The sequence below is a fragment of the Periophthalmus magnuspinnatus genome, chromosome 17 (assembly GCF_009829125.3).
Source record: "Periophthalmus magnuspinnatus isolate fPerMag1 chromosome 17, fPerMag1.2.pri, whole genome shotgun sequence".
NCBI lineage: Eukaryota > Metazoa > Chordata > Actinopteri > Gobiiformes > Gobiidae > Periophthalmus > Periophthalmus magnuspinnatus.
The window spans coordinates 29,169,090-29,188,236 of NC_047142.1; the positions used below are offsets into that span (position 1 = coordinate 29,169,090).

The following is a 19,147-nucleotide window of genomic DNA, read 5'->3' on the forward strand; positions in this document are numbered from 1 at the left end:
GTCCTCGTCTGTTTGTGGCCCTGGTCTGTTTCTGTGTCACTTTGGCCATGGTTTGTGTCTGTTTCAGTATGGCCCTGGTCTGTTTGTGGCTCTGGTTTGTTTCTGTGTCACTTTGGCCATGGTTTGTGTCTGTTTCACTGTGGCCCTGATGTGTTTGTGGCCCTGGCCTGTTTCTATGTTCCTGTGGCTCTGGTCAGTGTCTGTTTCAATGTGGCGCTGGTCCGTATATGTTTCACTGTGGCTCTGGTCTGTTTGTATTTTATTGTGGCCCTGGTCTGTGTCTTTTTCACTGTTGCCCTGGTCTGTTTCTGTTTCACTGTGGCCCTGGTCTGTAGCACTGATCTGTTTGTGGCCCTGTTTTGTCTCCGTTTCACTGTGACCCTGGTATGTTTATGGCCCTGGTCTGTTTCTGTTTACCTATGGCCCTGGTCTGTGTCTGTTTTACTGTGGCCCTGGTCTGTTTCTGTTTCATTGTGGCCCTGGTCTGTTTCTGTGTCCCTTTGACCCTGGTCTGTCTCTTTTTCATTGTGGCCCTGGTCTGTTTATGGCCCTGATCTGTTTCTCTGTCATTTTGGCCCTGGTTTGTCTCCTTTTCACTATGGCCCTGGTCTGTTTCTGTTTCACTATGGCCCTGGTCTGTTTCTGTTTCACTATGGCCCTGGTCTCTTTGTGGCCCTGGTCTGTTTCTGTTTCACTGTGGCCCTGGTCTGTTTCACTGTGGCACTGGTCTGTTTGTGGCCCTGGTCTATCTCTGTTCCACTGTGGCCGTGGTCTGTTTCTGTTTCACTATGGCCCTGGTCTGTTTCTGTTTCATTGTGGCCCTGGTCTGTTTCTGTGTCACTTTGACCCTGGTCTCTTTGTGGCCCTGGTCTGTTTCTGTTTCACTGTGGCCCTGGTCTGTATCTGTTTCACTGTGGCACTGGTCTGTTTGCGGCCCTGGTCTATCTCTGTTCCATTGTGGCCGTGGTCTGTTTCTGTTTCACTATGGCCCTGGTCTGTGTCTGTTTCACTGTGGCTTTGGTCTGTTTGTGGCCCTGGTCTGTGTCTGTTTCACTGAGGCCCTGGTCTGTGTGTGTTTCAATGTGTCCCTGGTCTGTCTCTGTTCCACTGTGGCCTTGGTCTGTTTCTGTTTTTACTGTGGCTCGTCTGAACACTGAGACACACCAGAGACTGATGTCTAAAATAATCACATTCCTCTACCATGTATTTTAAAATACATGAAAATAAAACATTCAAAATTTGAAGCTTAATGTAATACTATGGAACATTCAAAATAAAGCATTAACATTTCCATGGAGCTCCACCACAAAAGTTACTCAGTGCAGCTTTAAACCTTGTGTTTCCTTGTTTCTTTTTTCAGTTTGTGCGTTGGCAATTTGAAATGGCATTTCCCTAAATTTACAAGCATAAAAAAAAATAATAATGAAAATTAGTAAATACATGAATAAAAATACTCACTGCTCTCCTGAAATGACCTTCCAAAAACATAATACATTTTGGCTATAACCAACTTGAGTAATGTTTTTGTTGCAGTGACAGTACTCGAGTAATCTATAGTCCAGAGTAACACTACTCTTACTCGAGTAAAGTCGCGTTCCTTTTTTCTTCTGAGTCTAAAATGACTGGAGCTTTATATAACAATGTGAAATGATTTGTGTTTCCTTCAAATATGATTTAGCTTGGCTCATTTTTGTGGCTCTTTGAAAATTTTGTGACTTATTTCATGTTTTGTCACATTCACCAAAATTATAAATCAGATGTTACGTCCTGACAGTTACTTTTTAAGGTACCTTTACTTGAGTACTTTTCCCAAATACTTTTTTACTCTTCTTGAGTAATTTCCTGGACAACTACTTTGTATTTCTACTTAATTAATATTATTTTGAAGTAATATTACTCTTACTCTCCCACCTCACATTTTAAGTGTATAATTCTGATGGATTATATTTGCTAAATGTCACTGAATGGAATCAAATCCTTCAGATTCTCATGTATTTCCTTTGTTAGACGACAGTGCTCTGAGGAGGAGGTGGCCCCTGGGAACACTCAGGACACACTAGAGGGATTATGCCTCTTGGCTGGCCTGGGAAGACCTTTGGGCCTCACCAGAGGAGCTGGAGGATGAGGAAATCTGGGAGTCCCTGTTTAGACTCCTGCCCTGCTCCCCAGCCCTGGACAAATGGATGAAAACAGATGGACTGCGCACTGACCCTATATAAGGACAGCATTGGCCTCTTGAGCTGTTGGATCTGGGCGTCTTTCTCTGCCACCACCTGTCGCAGCTTGTGCACCAGAGCTGTGGAGGTGTGGGAGGAGGAGGAGGGCTCGGAGGCGGGTGTAGACCTGGAGGAAGAGGAGGCGGGGTCAGCATTCTGGCTCTGTTGGCTCTGCTGAAGACTCAGGTGCTTGAGAGCGTCCTGCATCTGAGCCTGCTGCTTCTGTAGACACAGTGGAGATGTGAAGAGATATTAGAGTGGAGGGTCAGACGGGGACATTGTTTACAGAATAGACTATAGTGTCCCCCAGAGGTTGAAAAGAACATGGACTAGACATTGACAGAACAAAATCTCACTTTTTTGCTTTTTGTGTTGTCATTATAATAAAAACAGCACAATCTTCAAAAAGAGAGAAATACAGGCCCTGACTCCACAAACTGCATGAAAGAACATTATTAATATAGAAAATAGTTGTACTATATTTGAACTAAATCTATAGGAAAAAGGACTGTAAACAAAACACTCTGTTCCAACCTGTGATGTCATATGTGGTAGTACAGGAAGTGCCCCACTGTGTTTTTAAACTCCATACACCTTCACCTTCAGAAATATTTGGGTCATTTCGGTGCTGGAATTACCAATTTCTACTGAACTAAAAGTAAAAGGAGCTGTTAACTTGAAAACTACCACTTCATGACACCACAAGGTGGAAAAGACCATTCTGAGGTTTGGAGACGTAGACAGACTAATAATAAAAGGTTACTCAAACATGTGTGAATTAAACAAAACACCATTCAAACATGGATTAAAGCTGCAATAGTCAGTTTTGTGTTTTTGTGTAATATGCAACCTTTAATTAACAGTTTAACAGTTATTTCCTCATGTAATCAGCACTGAAACAGAGCAAAGGATCATGGTTCTCTCTATTGTGATGGTCCATGATATTATTGGGAGACTTAAGATGATACGAGACCAGGATATTTTGATTCTTGTTCCTTTAGATCCTTGTTACATTAGCACTGAAAAAACTGTACTGGTTGGTGGATACTGACAGGTTAGACAATTTCACTACAACATAGTTAACACAACAAATGCCTTCTTTTCTAGTTTAGTTTTTTTATTTGGTGAAGTTTCTCATTTTACTTCCTGGTTGGACCTGTTAACTAGCAACCGTCATGTTAACCAGATCTAAACTGGACAAGTGTATTTATTTTTGTTAAATGCGTGAATACTCCCTGTGTCACGGTTCCTGCTCTGCTCTCCCCGTGTCCTCGTCTTCCCCCCTCCCTCACCTGTCTGTCTCCGGAGCTGGGCGGAATCCGGACTCCTCCCACGCGCACCTGCTCCCCATCAGCGCAATCAACGCCACCTGCCGTGGATAAGAGGGGTTCGGACGAGTCACTCAGAGCCGGAACGTCCGCGTGTTTCACGTGATTATACTCTTGGCTTAGTACTTTGATTCATGCTCGTCTTCTGTGTCTCATTGGAACCTTTTTGTCCTGCTCCAGATCTCTGCCCCAGAACCTGCTCCGGACTACCCCAGCACCCGCACCTCCGCCCTGGTACGTCTTGTGTCTTCACTGCCGTGCACTGTGTCTCTCTGCGCTCACGGACCCGCACCCACGCTCCCCAGCTACGTTGGGTTAATGAACTGTGTATACCAGACACTATGTTATGAAGCTGCCTCGTTTTCCCGGCCATGTGGATCTATGAACTCTGATTTCTATGAACACTTATATGAACTTTGGTTTCTATGAACACTTATTGTGAATAAAGACATTGTAAAACTTCGTGAGTCCCGCAACTTTGGTCCTTACGCCCCGCTGGTTACGACACCCTGTATTTTAGATGGAACTATGTACATTGATGACAAAAGAATTAATCAGCGCTACTTCCTGTATTTTTATATTTCTCATCTCAATATTTTTTCCACAAGGTGCCATTTAACTGAAGTAAAACTATGACAAATATTTACCACAGTGACTATCACAATAATAAATAAACTTGAAAACATGCACTTTAAAGGTCCTATATTCGGCAAAACTGACTCTTGTGAGCTTCAGGTCATGTTATAATGCTGTTACCTCCTCAAAAACATACCTGGAGTTGTGTTTTGTTTCATTCACACGTGTGAGTAATGCTGCATTATTAGGCTGTCTCAAAATGATTCTAGTGAAGGTGTATGGAGTTTAAAAACACAGTGGAGCACTTCTATTATCATATGACTTCATAAGGTAGAACAGAGTGTTTTCAGTTTGAGAGAATAAGTCAACCTAAATATGTCACGATCCGCACTTTCCCGGTCCTTGTGTTTTGCCTCCTACCCTGTTCTCTTCCTCCCCCACCTGCCGGAGCCGGAGCTGGGCTGAGCCCCTGGCTCCTCCCGTGCACACCTGCACATCAGTGCAATCACCACCTGCTGCTGTGGATAAGAGGAGCCAGGACCAGACATTCGGTGCCAGATCGTCCCCGTGTCTCACGTGAATACTTCTGCCTGTCTTGCTTTTGCAGTTTTGCCCTTTTTGTATCCTGCTCATTTGGTTTTCTGTATGTTACCCTTCAGACCTGGTTCTCTGGACCCTCCCACCTTCCGCACTCCCGGCCCTACTGAGACCCTACCTCTCCACTCCGGTACAGTCTTGTGTTGTCTCGCTCCCTGCACCCTACGCCTCTGGACCTCGATCCGGTCTCTGCTCCTGGTTCTGTTCCTGGTTGTCCTGTCTCCGTCTCTGCACTCCACGCTCCCGGACCCCGGCTCACGCTCTGCTCCTCGTCCCAGTGCCGCCCGCACTGTTGGCTCCGCTGCGCCGCTTCTTGCACTTTGATTCACAAATTGTAAATAAACACTGTAACACTTTCCCGAGTCCTGCATTGTTTAGTCTGGTAAACCCATCATTATGACAGAACGATCAACGTAATCAGTCCCTTTCCCGGCAGCTGGCCCAGCTCAACACCCAGGTGGCCGCGCTGCTCGTTCCTGCGCCCTCCACGCCAGCCGCCGTCTCTGCTGGAGCCTCGATGCTGCTGGACCCCCGGGAGTCAAGGGGCACGGACCCGGACCCCTACTCAGGTCAGCCCAGCCTCTGTTGGGGGTTTCTATTCCAATGCATGTCCGTCTTTCAGCAGTGCCCAGGCCGTTTTTTGTAAGAAGCGGCCAAGATCCATTATATCCTGGTCAAGACAATCTCCTGAACTCCAAACTGAATGTCAGAATGGGAAAGAAAGGTGATTTAAGCAATTTTGAGCGTGGCATGGTTGTTGGTGCCAGACGGGCCGGTCTGAGTATTTCACAATCTGCTCAGTTACTGGGATTTTCACGCACAACCATTTCTAGGGTTTACAAAGAATGGTGTGAAAAGGGAAAAACATCCAGTAGGCAGCAGTCCTGTGGGCGAAAATGCCTTGTTGATGCTAGAGGTCAGAGGAGAGTGGGCCGAGTGATTCAAGCTGATAGAAGAGAAACATTGACTGAAATAACCACTCGTTACAACCGAGGAATGCAGCAAAGCATTTGTGAAGCCACAACACGCACAACCTTGAGGCGGATGGGCTACAACAGCAGAAGACCACCACCACTCATCTCGACTCTGCTTTCACCCCACTACATGGGGCCACCATTTTCTCTAAAGATGTCTGTGTAGACCCTCAGTCGTCCAGGTCTGATCCATAGCAAACAACGAAATTAAATCTGTCAACTGGACAAATCTTGTAGGAGTGAAGACGTTTCACTGCTCATCCAAGCCGCTTATTCAGTTCTGGTCAGAATGCTGGTGGCCACTGCCTTACATCTATCTGAGGGGAGGGGGCTAACCACACTGAAACTGTAAACAGCTTTTGTCTCCAGTTTCAGCTGAGACTACCCTATTCAGCCCTTAACAACCCTGCTATAGTTCTCATTGTTCTGGGTCTGAGGATGGAGTTGTAGATGGGGAAGAGATTATGTCTCAGGTCCCCATTTCTGTTTAAGGAAGGATTCTCTTTCCTAACAAAAATAGCTTCTTTAACTCCTCTCTCAAACCATTTCTTTTCTCTGGCTAAGATCTGAACTTCACTATCTTCAATGGAGTGGTTAGTGGCTTTAAGATGGAGATGCATGGCGGACTGGGGTCCAGAGGAACTCTCCCGCCGGTGTTGGTACATCCTCTTATGGAGCAGCTGTTTAGTTTCTCCAATGTAACACTCACTGCACTCTTCAGTACACTGAATGGAGTAGACTACATTACTTTGTTTATGGCTCGGAGTTTTGTCCTTAGGGTGAACCAATTTTTGCCTCAAACCCACAAACACTTTAAGGCAAAAAAGAGAATCCGGAAGCCCATGCAGTCTTCGATCTTCTTAAGAGACTGTTCACTTCCGCCCCCATCCTGCACCAGCCCGATCAGGCCCAGGGGCGCCGGTCCGTAGCAGATTACTCCACAGAGTTTTGGACACTTGCGGCAGCGGTTGTTTGGACGGACAGTGCGCTGCAGGCTACTTTTTTAAAGGGACTTAATGAACACTTAAAAGATGAGTTGGTTTCCCGAGACGAGCCCCCGGATTTACAGTCTCTCATTTTGTTGGCCCACCGGATTGATAACCGGCTGCAGACGCGACGGAGGGAGAGACGCCGGTCGCCAGCCCCGAGAGACATGTGTTTCCCTGCTGTCTCCGGAGGAGCCGATGCAGCTAGGCCGGACCAGCGTGTCCGTTGGTCACTCCCCCTGGCGGGGGAGTGTCTCTACTGTGGTGAGGGGGGACATTTCATTGCTGGTTGCCCGGTTCGGCCAAAAAGGGGGAGCCCACCAGTAGCACTGGGAGTACTGGTGGGTCAGTCTCACATCCCAGAAAGGAACAATAGACTTTTGTTGAACACTACCCTGTGTCTTCACTCGGATACTTTACCTGTTGTAGCCCTCGTCGATTCTGGGTCCAAAGAGGATTTTATTGACAAACAGCTTGCGGAGCAGTGTGAAATTAAACTGGAGGTCCTGGAACATCCCCACAAATCTCCACAGGAGCACCGTCATCACGTCCGTCAGGTCCTCCAACGTCTTTGGTCCACCCCCAACCCCGCTGTTACGACCGTATCTTTGTTTTGTTCTGACTTTTATGTTTTAAATGTGCTATATACATAAACTTGAATTAGGTTTCTTGGACCACTACTTGTGCCACATACAGTATTGAGGCTTGAATCATACCAGCAGAGCATCCACTAGTTCATCATCATGCTTCCCCTTGTCCAGAAGAGTGTGAATCTGACTTTTGGCATTTTTTTGTTCAGATGACAGGGACTTGTTTCGGGCTTTTGAGGCCTCCAGCTTTTTCTTCACATCCTCGTAGTCTTTGAGCAGAGCCTCATAATCGGCTGAAATCTTCTGCAAACACAATCAATACAATGAGATACGAGAATTACATATTTACAATCTTAAAAGTGATTATTGTTGGCAGTTATTCAGTTATTTGGACAAAGCACTTTTGAAACTTTTAATGATGTGAAAAAAATATTCAATGGATTTCCCCTTGCTATTCTTATCAGACCTGAATTATACACAGTTTTTATTGTAATTACTTCTAAAAGAAAGAAATTCATTCAACTCAATCTATTTGCCATGGACTTACGAAAAAATTCACAGAAGGCTTTATTTGTGATGGGGCACAATGTGACAAAGTCACATGACCTTTTGCCATTACAGCAGAAAAATAATGGTCCATTATTATTACGATTATTATGATTATTATGATTATTATAAATATTATTAGGCCTGAGCCAAGGACAAGTCCCAGAGTGGAACTAATTAAAACTGCATCTGGAGCCAGAAAAATGAAAAAAAAATTAAGCAGAAAACACAACCCGGCATGTCAATGACCGGTATCAAAAATTAGAATGCAAAATTCGAACTAAGCTCTTATTTTGCGTGAAAACGCCAAGAAGAAATGAGATGATTTAGTTGCACCACCGCAAAATTTGATTCTCATAAAAAGTCTAGTAAAAATGAGAAACTCGCTACAAAAAATAAAACATGTCAGGATGTCAAAAAAAGATATTATCAAATCCAAGAATGACAAACTGGCACACCCTCACATTCAGGACATCTCCTTGCACAGTTTTCATCGCATAAACTTCAAATTTGGCCAAAACCCACTAAACCTATGTTTGAGTAAAGATTATCAGTTACATTTTGAATATGATTTTGGATGTGATCACGGTGAATTTTCAATAAAAATGGACTTTGTTAGAGAAAACTGAAATTTGAGTCATCCATCCTGCAATAGTGAATAAAAAAGCCAATAAAGGCATATCTCTATCTTCAACCTTATTGCCATGGCAATATGAAAAAGAGCCAAAATCTATGTATGTCAATGACCTAACTAAGATTTAACAATTTAAACGTTGGCTTTTAACAAATCAGACCTGTCAACACCAAACTCCTGCTGCTGCCATCTAGTGTTTGTCCCTTTGCATGTGCGCCTCTGTAATTCTGCTTCAACAAATCTTTTTATTGGCCCTTTGTTTATTTTCTTGTGCTTTTTAACATAATCTTTTACTGTTATTAATTGCATGCTGTTTTTAATAACCTGTCTGTTTTAATTATTTCATTTGTCTTCGCTATGATTCACTTCGCTTGTCTTTGTTATGATTCACTGCTCAAGACTTAATGCTTTTCTACCTTTTTACCACACCTGTAAATGTACATTTATTTTTATTTTATTCTGTGTCCTCTGTAAATTATTTAAATTTGCAAGGAGCCATCTGTACATCATGGCAACGGACAACAGATGAAAACTAGCCTCTTGGCTAATTCTGGCATGTTAAACAGTTATTGTTGGTCAACATGCACTGTCCGCTATAAATAAATAAATAAATAAAAGATGAAAAAAAAAACTGTTTCTCATAGACAACCATACTCTACACATCATACTGAACAAAAAAACAAAGTACTCCTATTTCCAACTGTACAGGCGTGACATGTCAGAAAACAGGAAACAAGCACATGGATAAGCCTCTTTAAGTCTTGCTTTGACAGTATACCTTTGATTTTTGCAATGTTTTTTAGGTGGTAAAAAGCTGCAGATGGTATTGATTTGATGTGGCTGTTAAAGTTCAAGTCTGAGACCCCTAGATTTCTAGCCTGATTTGAAGGTTTTAGAAAGCGAGACTGGAGGTGAAAGATGATAACTTCAGTCTTGTCTGAGTTTAGCTGTAGAAAGTTGTTTTGCATCCACACACTGATCTGTTGTATGCAGTGGGAGAGCGAATCCACTGGTCCATATTCACCTGTATCCAGTGAGACAGATATGTGTGTCATATGCATACAGTGTGTGCAGAATTATTAGGCAAGTTGTATTTTTGAGGATTAATTTTATTATTGAACAACTACTATATTCTCCATCTACCCAAAAGACTCACAAATATCGAAGCTGAATATTTTTGGAAGTTGGAGTGGGGCATTTTTAGTTTTGGCTATCTTAGGAGGATATCTGTGTGTGCAGAATTTGCTGTGCTGAATTACTAGGCAAATTAATAAAAACCAAATATATACCCATCTCATTTATTTTTGCCAGGCAAACCAATATAACAACTCAAAATTTACAAATAAACATTTTTGACATTCAGAAACAAAACAAAAACAAATCAGTGACCAATATAGCCACCTTTCTTTACAAGGACACTCAAAAGCCTTCCATCCATGGATTCTGTCAGCTTCTTGATCTTTTCACCATCAACATTGCGTGCAGCAGCAACCACAGCCTCCCAGACACTGTTCAGAGAGGTGTACTGTTTTCCCTCTTTGTAGATCTTACGTTTCATGAGGGACCACAGGTTCTCTATGGGGTTCAGATCAGGTGAACAAGGGGGCCATGTCATTAATTTTTCATCTTTTAGACCTTTACTGGCCAGCCACGCTGTGGAGTATTTGGAGGCATGTGATGGAGCATTGTCCTGCATGAAAATCATGTTTTTCTTAAAAGATGGCGACTTGTTCTTGTACCACTGCTTGAAGAAGGTGTCTTCCAGGAACTGACAGTAGGACTGGGAGTTGAGTTTGACTCCATCCTCAACCCGAAAAGGTCCCACAAGCTCATCTTTGATGATACCAGCCCATACCAGTACCCCTCCTCCACCTTGCTGGCGTCTGAGTCAGAGTGGAGCTTTCTGCCCTTTACTGATCCAGCCACGGGCCCATCCATCTGACCCATCAAGACTCACTCTTATTTCATCAGACCATAAAACCTTAGAAAAATCAGTCTTGAGATATTTCTTGGCCCAGTCTTGACGTTTTATCTTGTGTCTCTTGTTCAGTGGTGGTCGTTTTTCAGCCTTCCTTACCTTGGCCATATCCCTGAGTATTGCACACCTTGTGCTTTTTGACACTCCAGTAAGGTTGGAGCTGTGAAATATGGCAGAACTGGTGGCAAATGGCATCTTGGCAGCTTCACTCTTGATTTTCCTCAATTCTTGGGAAGTTACTTTGCGCCTTCTTTTTTCAACGTGCTTGTTGTGACCCTGTTGGCTATTTGCCATGAAACGCTTGATTGTTCTGTGATCCCACTTCAAAAGCTTGGCAGTTTCAAGGCTGCTGCATCCCTCTGCAAGACATCTCACAATTTAGACTTTTCAGAGTCCGCCAAATCTCTCCTCTGACCCATTTTGCCAAAGGAAAGGAAGTTGCCTAATAATTATGCACATCTGATATAGGGTGTTGATGTCATTAGACAACACACCTTCTCATTACCCAGATGCACATCAGCTGATATACTTAATTGGTAGTAGGCTTTCAAGCCTATACAGCTTGGAGTACGACAACATGCATAAAAAGGATGATGTGGTCAAAATACTTATTTGCCTAATAATTCTGCACATAGTGTAGTTGTGGTAGGACACATTATTGCTGCGTATTAACTGGCCTAATGGCAGCATGTAGAGATTGAACAACAGGGGTCCCAGGATTGACCCCTGAGGCACCCCACAGGTCAGGGACATTTTATCTGAAACACTTTTTCCAATTTCAATAAAGTACTCCCTGTTTTCTGGATAGGACTTGAACCAGTTTAGTGCCGTACCAGAGATGCCCACCCAGTCCTCTAGTCTCTCTAAGAGGATCCCATGATCCACAGTGTCAAAGGCAGCACTCAGATCTAACAGGATCAAGACTGAGGCTTTGCCTGCATCAGTGTTCAAACGGATTTCATTTGTCATCTTGATAAGAGCACTCTCAGTGCTGTGGTGGGGTCTAAAACCTGACTGGAAAACATCAAAGAAGTTGTTCATTTGGAGAAATTTAATAAGCTATTAACAAGGACTTTGCCTAGAAACGGCTGATTTGAGATTGGTCAGTAATTGTTCAATATCATGGCATCAAGACTGCTCTTCTTTAGGAGAGGCTTGACAACCGCAGTTTTCAAAGTTCTTGGGAATGTTTCAGATTGAAGTGACATGAGAACTAAAACATGAGGCATTTTCAAAGTGTATAATTTCTATGAACATTGCGCATGTGTTATCATTTATGTGTCTCCTTCGAATAACTGCAGGACCAGCTGCTGGTTTGCTAATAACAAACAGGTAAAAAAAGACACAGAAATGATCAGACAGAGCAACATCCACCACACTGACATTTGAAATATTCACTCCTTTTGTAATGAGCAGGTCCAGAGTGTGCCCTCTGTTGTGGGTGGGCTCACTGGCATGCTGAGTCAGACCAAAGGTTTCAAGGACAGAAATGAGCTCTTTAGCATTTCTGTCAAACACATTATCCACATGTACATTAAAATCACCTGTAACGATTAAACCATCAAAGTCTGTGCATACGACTAAAAGCATCTCAGTAAAATCACCAAAAAAACTCAGACAGTGCTGGGGAGGTTTGTATATGACTAAGTAAAGTATAGAGGGGGATTGTCTTTGCTCCATTTTAAAAGAAACATACCCAAAAGATGAAAACACCCCAAATGACAACTTTTGAGTAACTACATTATCTCTAAAAACTGCACACACACCTCCACCCTTTTTGTTTACTCGTGTTTCAGATTCAAATTTGAAGTTGGGTGGAGTTGATTCCACTAGAATTGCATTACCTGTGTTTTTGTCGAGCCACGTTTCGGTTAAAAACATAAAATCAAGATTAAAAGAAGAAATAAAATCATTAATAAAAAAATGACTTGTTACATAAAGATGACATTGAGCTGACATTGAGCACAGCGAGTTTCAGATTAGTTTCAGTAGGGCTGGATGTTATCTTCTTACAGGGAATGTGAACAAAATGAGTTAATGTTAATCAGTCTACGTTGTGTAACTGTAGATATAGCTCCATCACAGGGCCTCAGCATGATATTATTTTTTATCTGACTGTATGTCCTAAGAGCGGAGGCCCTGTGTGTCCTAGCTCTTGGTGATAACAGCTCTGGGGGAAAGCAGGGAAGGGCGAGCAGGGGGGAGTTTGGGTGACCAGGTGATGGCCGAGGAGGCGGAGCTGGAGGGAGTTTGGGTGAAAGACGAGGGGGCATAGGTGGGTATGGGGAGGAGTTCAGTATAGTTGATGCCAGAACTCTTGATTGCACTATATTAGGTGTGAGGGGAGCCATCTTAATTCCTGATCTGATGAGGCTTTCTAGATGGTTGGGAAGGGCCATGGGTGAAGGTGGGGAGGAAAAAGTAAGGAGTCCCTAAAGGGAGTAAATGTAGCAAAGGGGACCCAGGGCTGGTCTGTGGGCAGGGGAGGTGATGGGGGTGCTGCTGGGACTGAAACCTCTGCTGGGGCTGTCACAGACAGGTTCAAGGCCTGTGATGAGGGCCCTGGGGGAAGTGACACTGGAGATGAATCGTTCATTTGGAAAGGTGGTGGTGCTGCTGACTTGTTCTCTGGGGGAGATGGTTGTGGTGCTGGTGATGACTCCTTTGCTGGGGGAGATGGTTGTGCTGCTGGTGGTGACTCCTTCACTGGTGGAGGTGGTGGTTGTAGGTGTGGTGCTGCAGATGGTGCTGACACATTGGCATGGTCTCTGATTGGCGCAGTAGGAATGCTTCTCTCATTCCTTTTTTCTCTCACTGGGCCAGGAGCCTGTCCAGGCCAGTGCCTCAGAGCATGGAGGATATCCGTCACCACTCTCACTCCACCTCTGCTCAGGTGCAGGCCATTTCTCTTGAACAGGTCCTCTTGTTTCCAGAATAGATCAAAGTTCTCAATGTAGTGCAGTCCTCTGGCTACACATTCATTGAACAGCCATGTGTTCAGCTGAAGCAGCCGGGTAAATTTGTTCATCTTCCTTCTGTCAATGCTAGGAAGAGGTCCACTGATGAATGTCTTAACCTCCATTTTATCAAGCTCCTCGAATAATATAATGAAATTCTTTTTCAAGATTTCAGTCTGATTCATTCTGTAGGCTGCTTACCACTGGAAGTCCTTTTTCAGGTTTTAAAACAAATATCCGTGCTTGTAGCTCATTAATTTGTTGTTCCTTGTTCCGACAGCATTCGCAGAAAGAATTATTTTGCTTTCTTCCCCCGGACATGTCACTGGCTCGTCAGAAATATAGTTAAAAAATGTAAAAAATGATTTAAAAGTCTTGGTTTACTTAAAAGAAAACTAAACTCCAGTTATTTGGATTCAGATTATTCTTGTAAATTCAGCTCACATTTAAACATGTCACTGGAGCATGTGGGAAAAAAATGTACCACACATTTTTGTCCCAAATATTGATCGATGTCAATTTTCAATTTCATTTTTTGGAAATATACTTAAAGGTCCTATATTACACAGAATTGACTCATGTGAGCTTTCAACCATGTTATAATGTTGTTACCTCCTCATTGCCACCTCCTAAGCCACACAAGACGTCAGCCAAAATCTAGACCTCATACTTTCAAGGTATGATGGTCTTAAAATGTGATTTTCTCAGGAGATACACAGTTACACACCCATATTTTAACTTCTAAGCAAATGCATATGCAATATTTGTAACTTGAATAAGTAATAATTACAGAAACAGCTAATTAACAAGTTAAAAAAGTAGTTAGATTAATTTTACATTTGGCCCTTTCAGGGCAACCATTTTGCTGATGTGGCCCTTGGTGAAAATGTGTTTGACACACCTGTCCAAGGGTTTTGATCCCATGTTCTCCAGACTGAGGCAGCATCATTCTGTCTATGTTGAAGACCAAAAAAGGTAAATAAGGGCCACCTTATCTCTGACGTGAAGGTGGCCATTTTGAATTAAAATATACAGATGTCAAAAATATAGCCCTCGTACATTAACAAACATGTCCCAGGGTTTTTATCTGACAGACTCCATACGGAGGCAGCATCATCAGGACATACCTGGGGTAAAACATTGTTAAAACAATGTCCATAAGTTTCAGGGTATGGTAATAACAAGCTCTTAACAAAGTATAAATATCCTGGAAACTTATGCAAACATCATCAGAGTTTAACAGACCCAAAATAGTCTATTTTGATGACCTGGACAAGTTAAAATGGGACCAAAACATATATCTCCCATGTGATAGTGACAATTTCTTATCAAATATCAAGCTCGGGTCGGTAGAAAGCCCTCCCACTGAAGCGCGCCCTTCTGCAGTTGCAAGGATCTCGAGCGGCCTTTGTCACTGCTTGCAGTTTTAATTATTATGATTATTATTTAATATTTTTAACCCTGGAGAACCCACCAGGTCAAATTTGGCCGGTTAATTGGTGCTACCCTAAATGAACAAATAAAAAAAATATATGTCAAATTTAACTTCAAAAGCGCAGAGTGCCACTTCTGGCCCCTGCATAGAGACATCTAGTAGATGAATATTGAACTAAAATGAGCCAGAGTATTAGTGACAAGATGGCTGACCACATGCTGTTTTGTTGAGCTGGAAAACTATACCCAAACAAAATTGCCTTCTCAGCAAACCAGCAGTTGGTAAAATTGTGTTTTGTTATTTATTTATTTATTTATTTTTGTTAATCTTTTTTAGTAATAGCTTGCAGAATATCTAGAAGTACGTTTTATATTCTTTTTGAATAAATTATATTCTTATTTGTTAAGGTTTGATCCTAAATTAGGGGATAAAAAGTGGACATTTCAATGTTCAGTAAACTTACAGCAGTAATTTAATGCATTGGTCATAATTTTCCAAAGAAGAAAAAGGTTCTTGGGTTATCCAAGGTTAAAAAACAAATGTATTATTCATATTTTAATGTTTTTAATATTTTGTATTTGTGTACATAATTGATACATAAATATTTATTGTGATAGTAACAATAAAAAACATGACATTGAAATGATTGAACTCGGCACCTCAAACATCTCCCGCTTCTCTTTTTCAATGGCACGGATGTAATTCAGGTTCCGTTCTTGTGGGAGAGTTTTTTTCAGGGAGCCTAAAAATTCGGGCTCGTCCAGACTTTTGAGGCTTGGGGATCGGCGTTGGGTTGCCTGGATCAGCTGCTGCTCCAGATCACGAACCTGAGAGAAAAATGGACATTCATCACACTGCCTCTAAGGTTAAACACACACACACACACTTCCTCCAGCTTTTCAGGGAGGATTCCCAGGCATTTCCAGGCCAGCCGAGAGACATAGTCCTTCCAGAGTGTTTTGGGTCTTCCCTGGGGTCACCTCCCCAGGGAGGCATCTAGGAGGCTTGTGGAATAGATGCTCAAGCCACCTCAGCTGGCTCTTCTCAATGTGGAGGAGCAGTGGCTGTACTCCGTGCTCATCCTGTGTGACTAAGCTCCTCACCCTATCTCTAAGAGAGCACTCACAGAGGAAACTCATTTCGGCCGCTTGCCTTGTCTTTTTGGTCATTACCCAAAGCTTGTGACCATAGGTGAGGACAGGGATGTAGATTGACTGGTAAATCGAGAGCTTTGCTTTTCGACTCAGCTCCTTCTTCACCACAACAGTCCAATACAGTGACCGCATCACTTCCCTCATTCGTGAACAAGACACCAACATACTTGAACTCCTACACTTGAGGTAGGGACTCTCCACACACCTGGAGAGAGCACCACCTTTTTCCAGTCATAAAGTATGATCTTGCATTTAGAGGACCTGATTCTCATCCCAGCCACTTCACAGTCTGCTGCAATCCGCCCCAATGCCTGCTGCATGTCCTGGTTCAATGTAGCCATCAAGATAACGTCTGCAAACAGCAGAGGCATGATCCGGTGGTTACCAAACCAGATCCCCTCCGATCCCTGGTTTCGCATAGAAATTCTGTCAATAAACAAGTCACCACGAAGCACACAGTCATATGCCTTCTCCAGATCCACAAAGCATATGTGGACTGCTTGGGCAAACTTGAGCACCTGATGGAGAGTATAGAACTGGTCCAGTGTTCGGCGGCTGGGACAAAAACCACACCGCTCTTCCTGAATCCGAGATTTGACTATCGGTCTGATCTCTAGTCCCTGGAATAGACTTTACTGGGGAGGCTGAGGAGTGTGATTCCCTGGTCCCCTTTCTTAAACAGTGGGACCACCACCTCGGTCTACCAATCCAGAGATACTGCCAAGAGGTACCCCAATTGCCATGTGATATTGCAGAGACCTGTCAGCCTCACAATATCCAGAGACTTAAGATAGGATGGATCTCATCAACATCCATCCTGAAGCCATTGAGGAGCTTTAACCACCTCAGCGACTTCATCCAGGTGATGAATGAGTCCGCCTCAGAGTCTTCAGTCTCTGCTTCCTCCTCGGAAGACGTTACATTGGGATTGAGGAGATAATCAAAGTGCATCAGCTGGGGCATGCTTGGGCTGTCGGTACCCGTCAGCTTCCTCAGGAGTCTTAAAAACCAACAAGGTTTGGAAGGACTCCTTCTTCAGCCTGACGGCATCCCTGACCTCTTGCGTTCACCACGGGGTTCGGGGGATGCCACCGCGACAGGCAACAGGGACCTTGCGACCACAGCTACGAGCAGCCGCATTGACAATAGAGGTGGAGAACATGGCCCACTTGGAATCCATGTCCCCAGCCTCCCCTGAGATCTGGGAGAAGCTCTCCCAAAGGTGTGAGTTGAAGACCGCGCTGACAGAGGGCTCCACCAGACCTTCCCACCAGACCCTCTACCTGGTCTGTCTGGCTTCCTTCTCCGCCAGCTGTTCCAACTCACTACCAGGTGGTGCTCTACAGCTCTGCCCCTCTCTTCACTCAAGTGTCCAAGACATGCGAACGTAGGTCAGATGACACAGCAACAGTCAATCATCGGCCTAGACTGTCCCTGTGCCACATGCACTGATGGACCTTGCGCTGAACAGAAGTCCAATAATAGATCACCGCTCGAGTTCAGATTAGGGAGGCCATTCTTCCTGATCACTCCTCTCCATAAACAATAATATCATTTATCGTGATAAAAAGGGTTGACAATAATCATTCGCAGGACATTTTATATAATCATGATAATCGCCAATAAAGATATTCACCATTATTACACTAGAATGTGCAGAAAAAACCTACTTCTCCCTGATGAGCTGTTCTAGATCACTGTCGTCTTCAGCGAAAACAAAGTACAACAGCTGTTTAAATATGGAACCTATTCATAATATTAAAATTATAATTATTCATATCTATAATATTTTTAAACTGTCAGCAACTTTAATAATTATTATTATATAATTGTTAGTCGCAATTATTTTGGCCATAAAAATTGTGACACCAAATTTCAGTATCATCCTATGCCTATTGGCGTTGAAGTCCCCCAGTAGAACAATGGAAGGTCAGGTACTCTGCACTTCCGTTTGGGCTGTAGGCTGACACAACAGTGAAGGACCTGTCCCCAATCCGAAGGCACAGGGACGGGACACCCTCATTCACAGGGGTGAACTCCAACACATGGCGGCTGAGCTGTGGGGCTATAAGCACGCCCACACCAGCTTGCTGCCTCTCCCTGTGGGCAACGGCAGAAACGTGGAGGGTCCAACCCCTCTCAAGGAGCTGGGTACCACAGTCCAAGCTGTGTGTGGAGGTGAGCCCGACTATATCTAGCAGCACCTCTCAACCTCCTGCATGAGCTCAGGCTCCTCCCTCCCAGTGAGGTGACATTCCATGTCGCCACAGCCAGATGCTGTGTCTGTGGAATTGGCCCACCATCCCTATGACCCCTTTGTAGGTAGTGAGCCCACAGGAGGGTGGACACATGTAGTCCTTTCAAAGGTCAGTGATTATATCAAAAACAATATCATCTCACAATATTAGGATGACTTTTGTTCCAGGACAATACTCCAAACTGGTATGTGATTAAACCAGGTCTAAAATACAGAAATACAAGCACATCTCAAATTCACATACACATAAGGTAAGTGAGGAATTACTCAGGACCACTGCAACCCATTTAAAATGAACTAGTTCTGAGTCTCATGCTTTTAAGGTACAGCGCTTTTAAGACAAGACTGCAAAGGTTAACCAGACCCACTGACTAGATCTCACAGTAATAAGTGTGTTCCAGCCAATATGGTATTTATTTTTGTTTCAGTGGTACTATTTTGGTTTGTCACTAGAGGGCATGTGGGACCATTGGAAGCTCATTCAAGTGCGTCGCAGCCTGATCAGTGACATTTAGTGGATGTGTTGACATGCACACAGATCATGATAAGATAAGATATGCCTTTATTAGTCCCACAGTGGGGAAATTCCAGTATGATTTGATTTCTGGAGTTATCAGATGACTGAAATATCCTTTAAATATTTGATTTCTTTGTTTGTCCTTAGGTTTTGACAAGGAAAATTATGCAAAAAGGAGAAAATAATGTGGCAAAGACATGAGAGAAAAATGTGAAATATTTTAACATTTTTAATCGTTAGTTTAAATTCTTTGTACTTTGTTTTCCAATACAACAATTACTCTGTAATTCCATAATTAAACTCGTGTCCCAAGCTGTTTTTAGCTGTTTTTAGCAGTTTTTTTTTTCTTTCATCCATGTTAAGACAAAAATCAGATCTATTTATATCAATTCTACTTATCAT

The 19,147-nt window shown here is 43.2% G+C and overlaps 1 protein-coding gene across 1 annotated transcript in view; it reads right to left on the reverse strand.

The window, feature by feature from the left end:
- The window catches only part of ccdc13 (coiled-coil domain containing 13), an 85,428-nt gene that overhangs the window by 57,804 nt on the left and 8,477 nt on the right, over window positions 1-19,147 (reverse strand). Inside the window, exons 7-9 of the mRNA XM_055228265.1 lie at window positions 15,477-15,644; window positions 7,394-7,570; window positions 2,211-2,438 (exon numbers count right to left, since the gene is read on the reverse strand). Coding sequence (XP_055084240.1) covers window positions 2,211-2,438; window positions 7,394-7,570; window positions 15,477-15,644 — 573 coding nt within the window. The remainder of the gene's footprint in view (window positions 1-2,210; window positions 2,439-7,393; window positions 7,571-15,476; window positions 15,645-19,147) is intronic.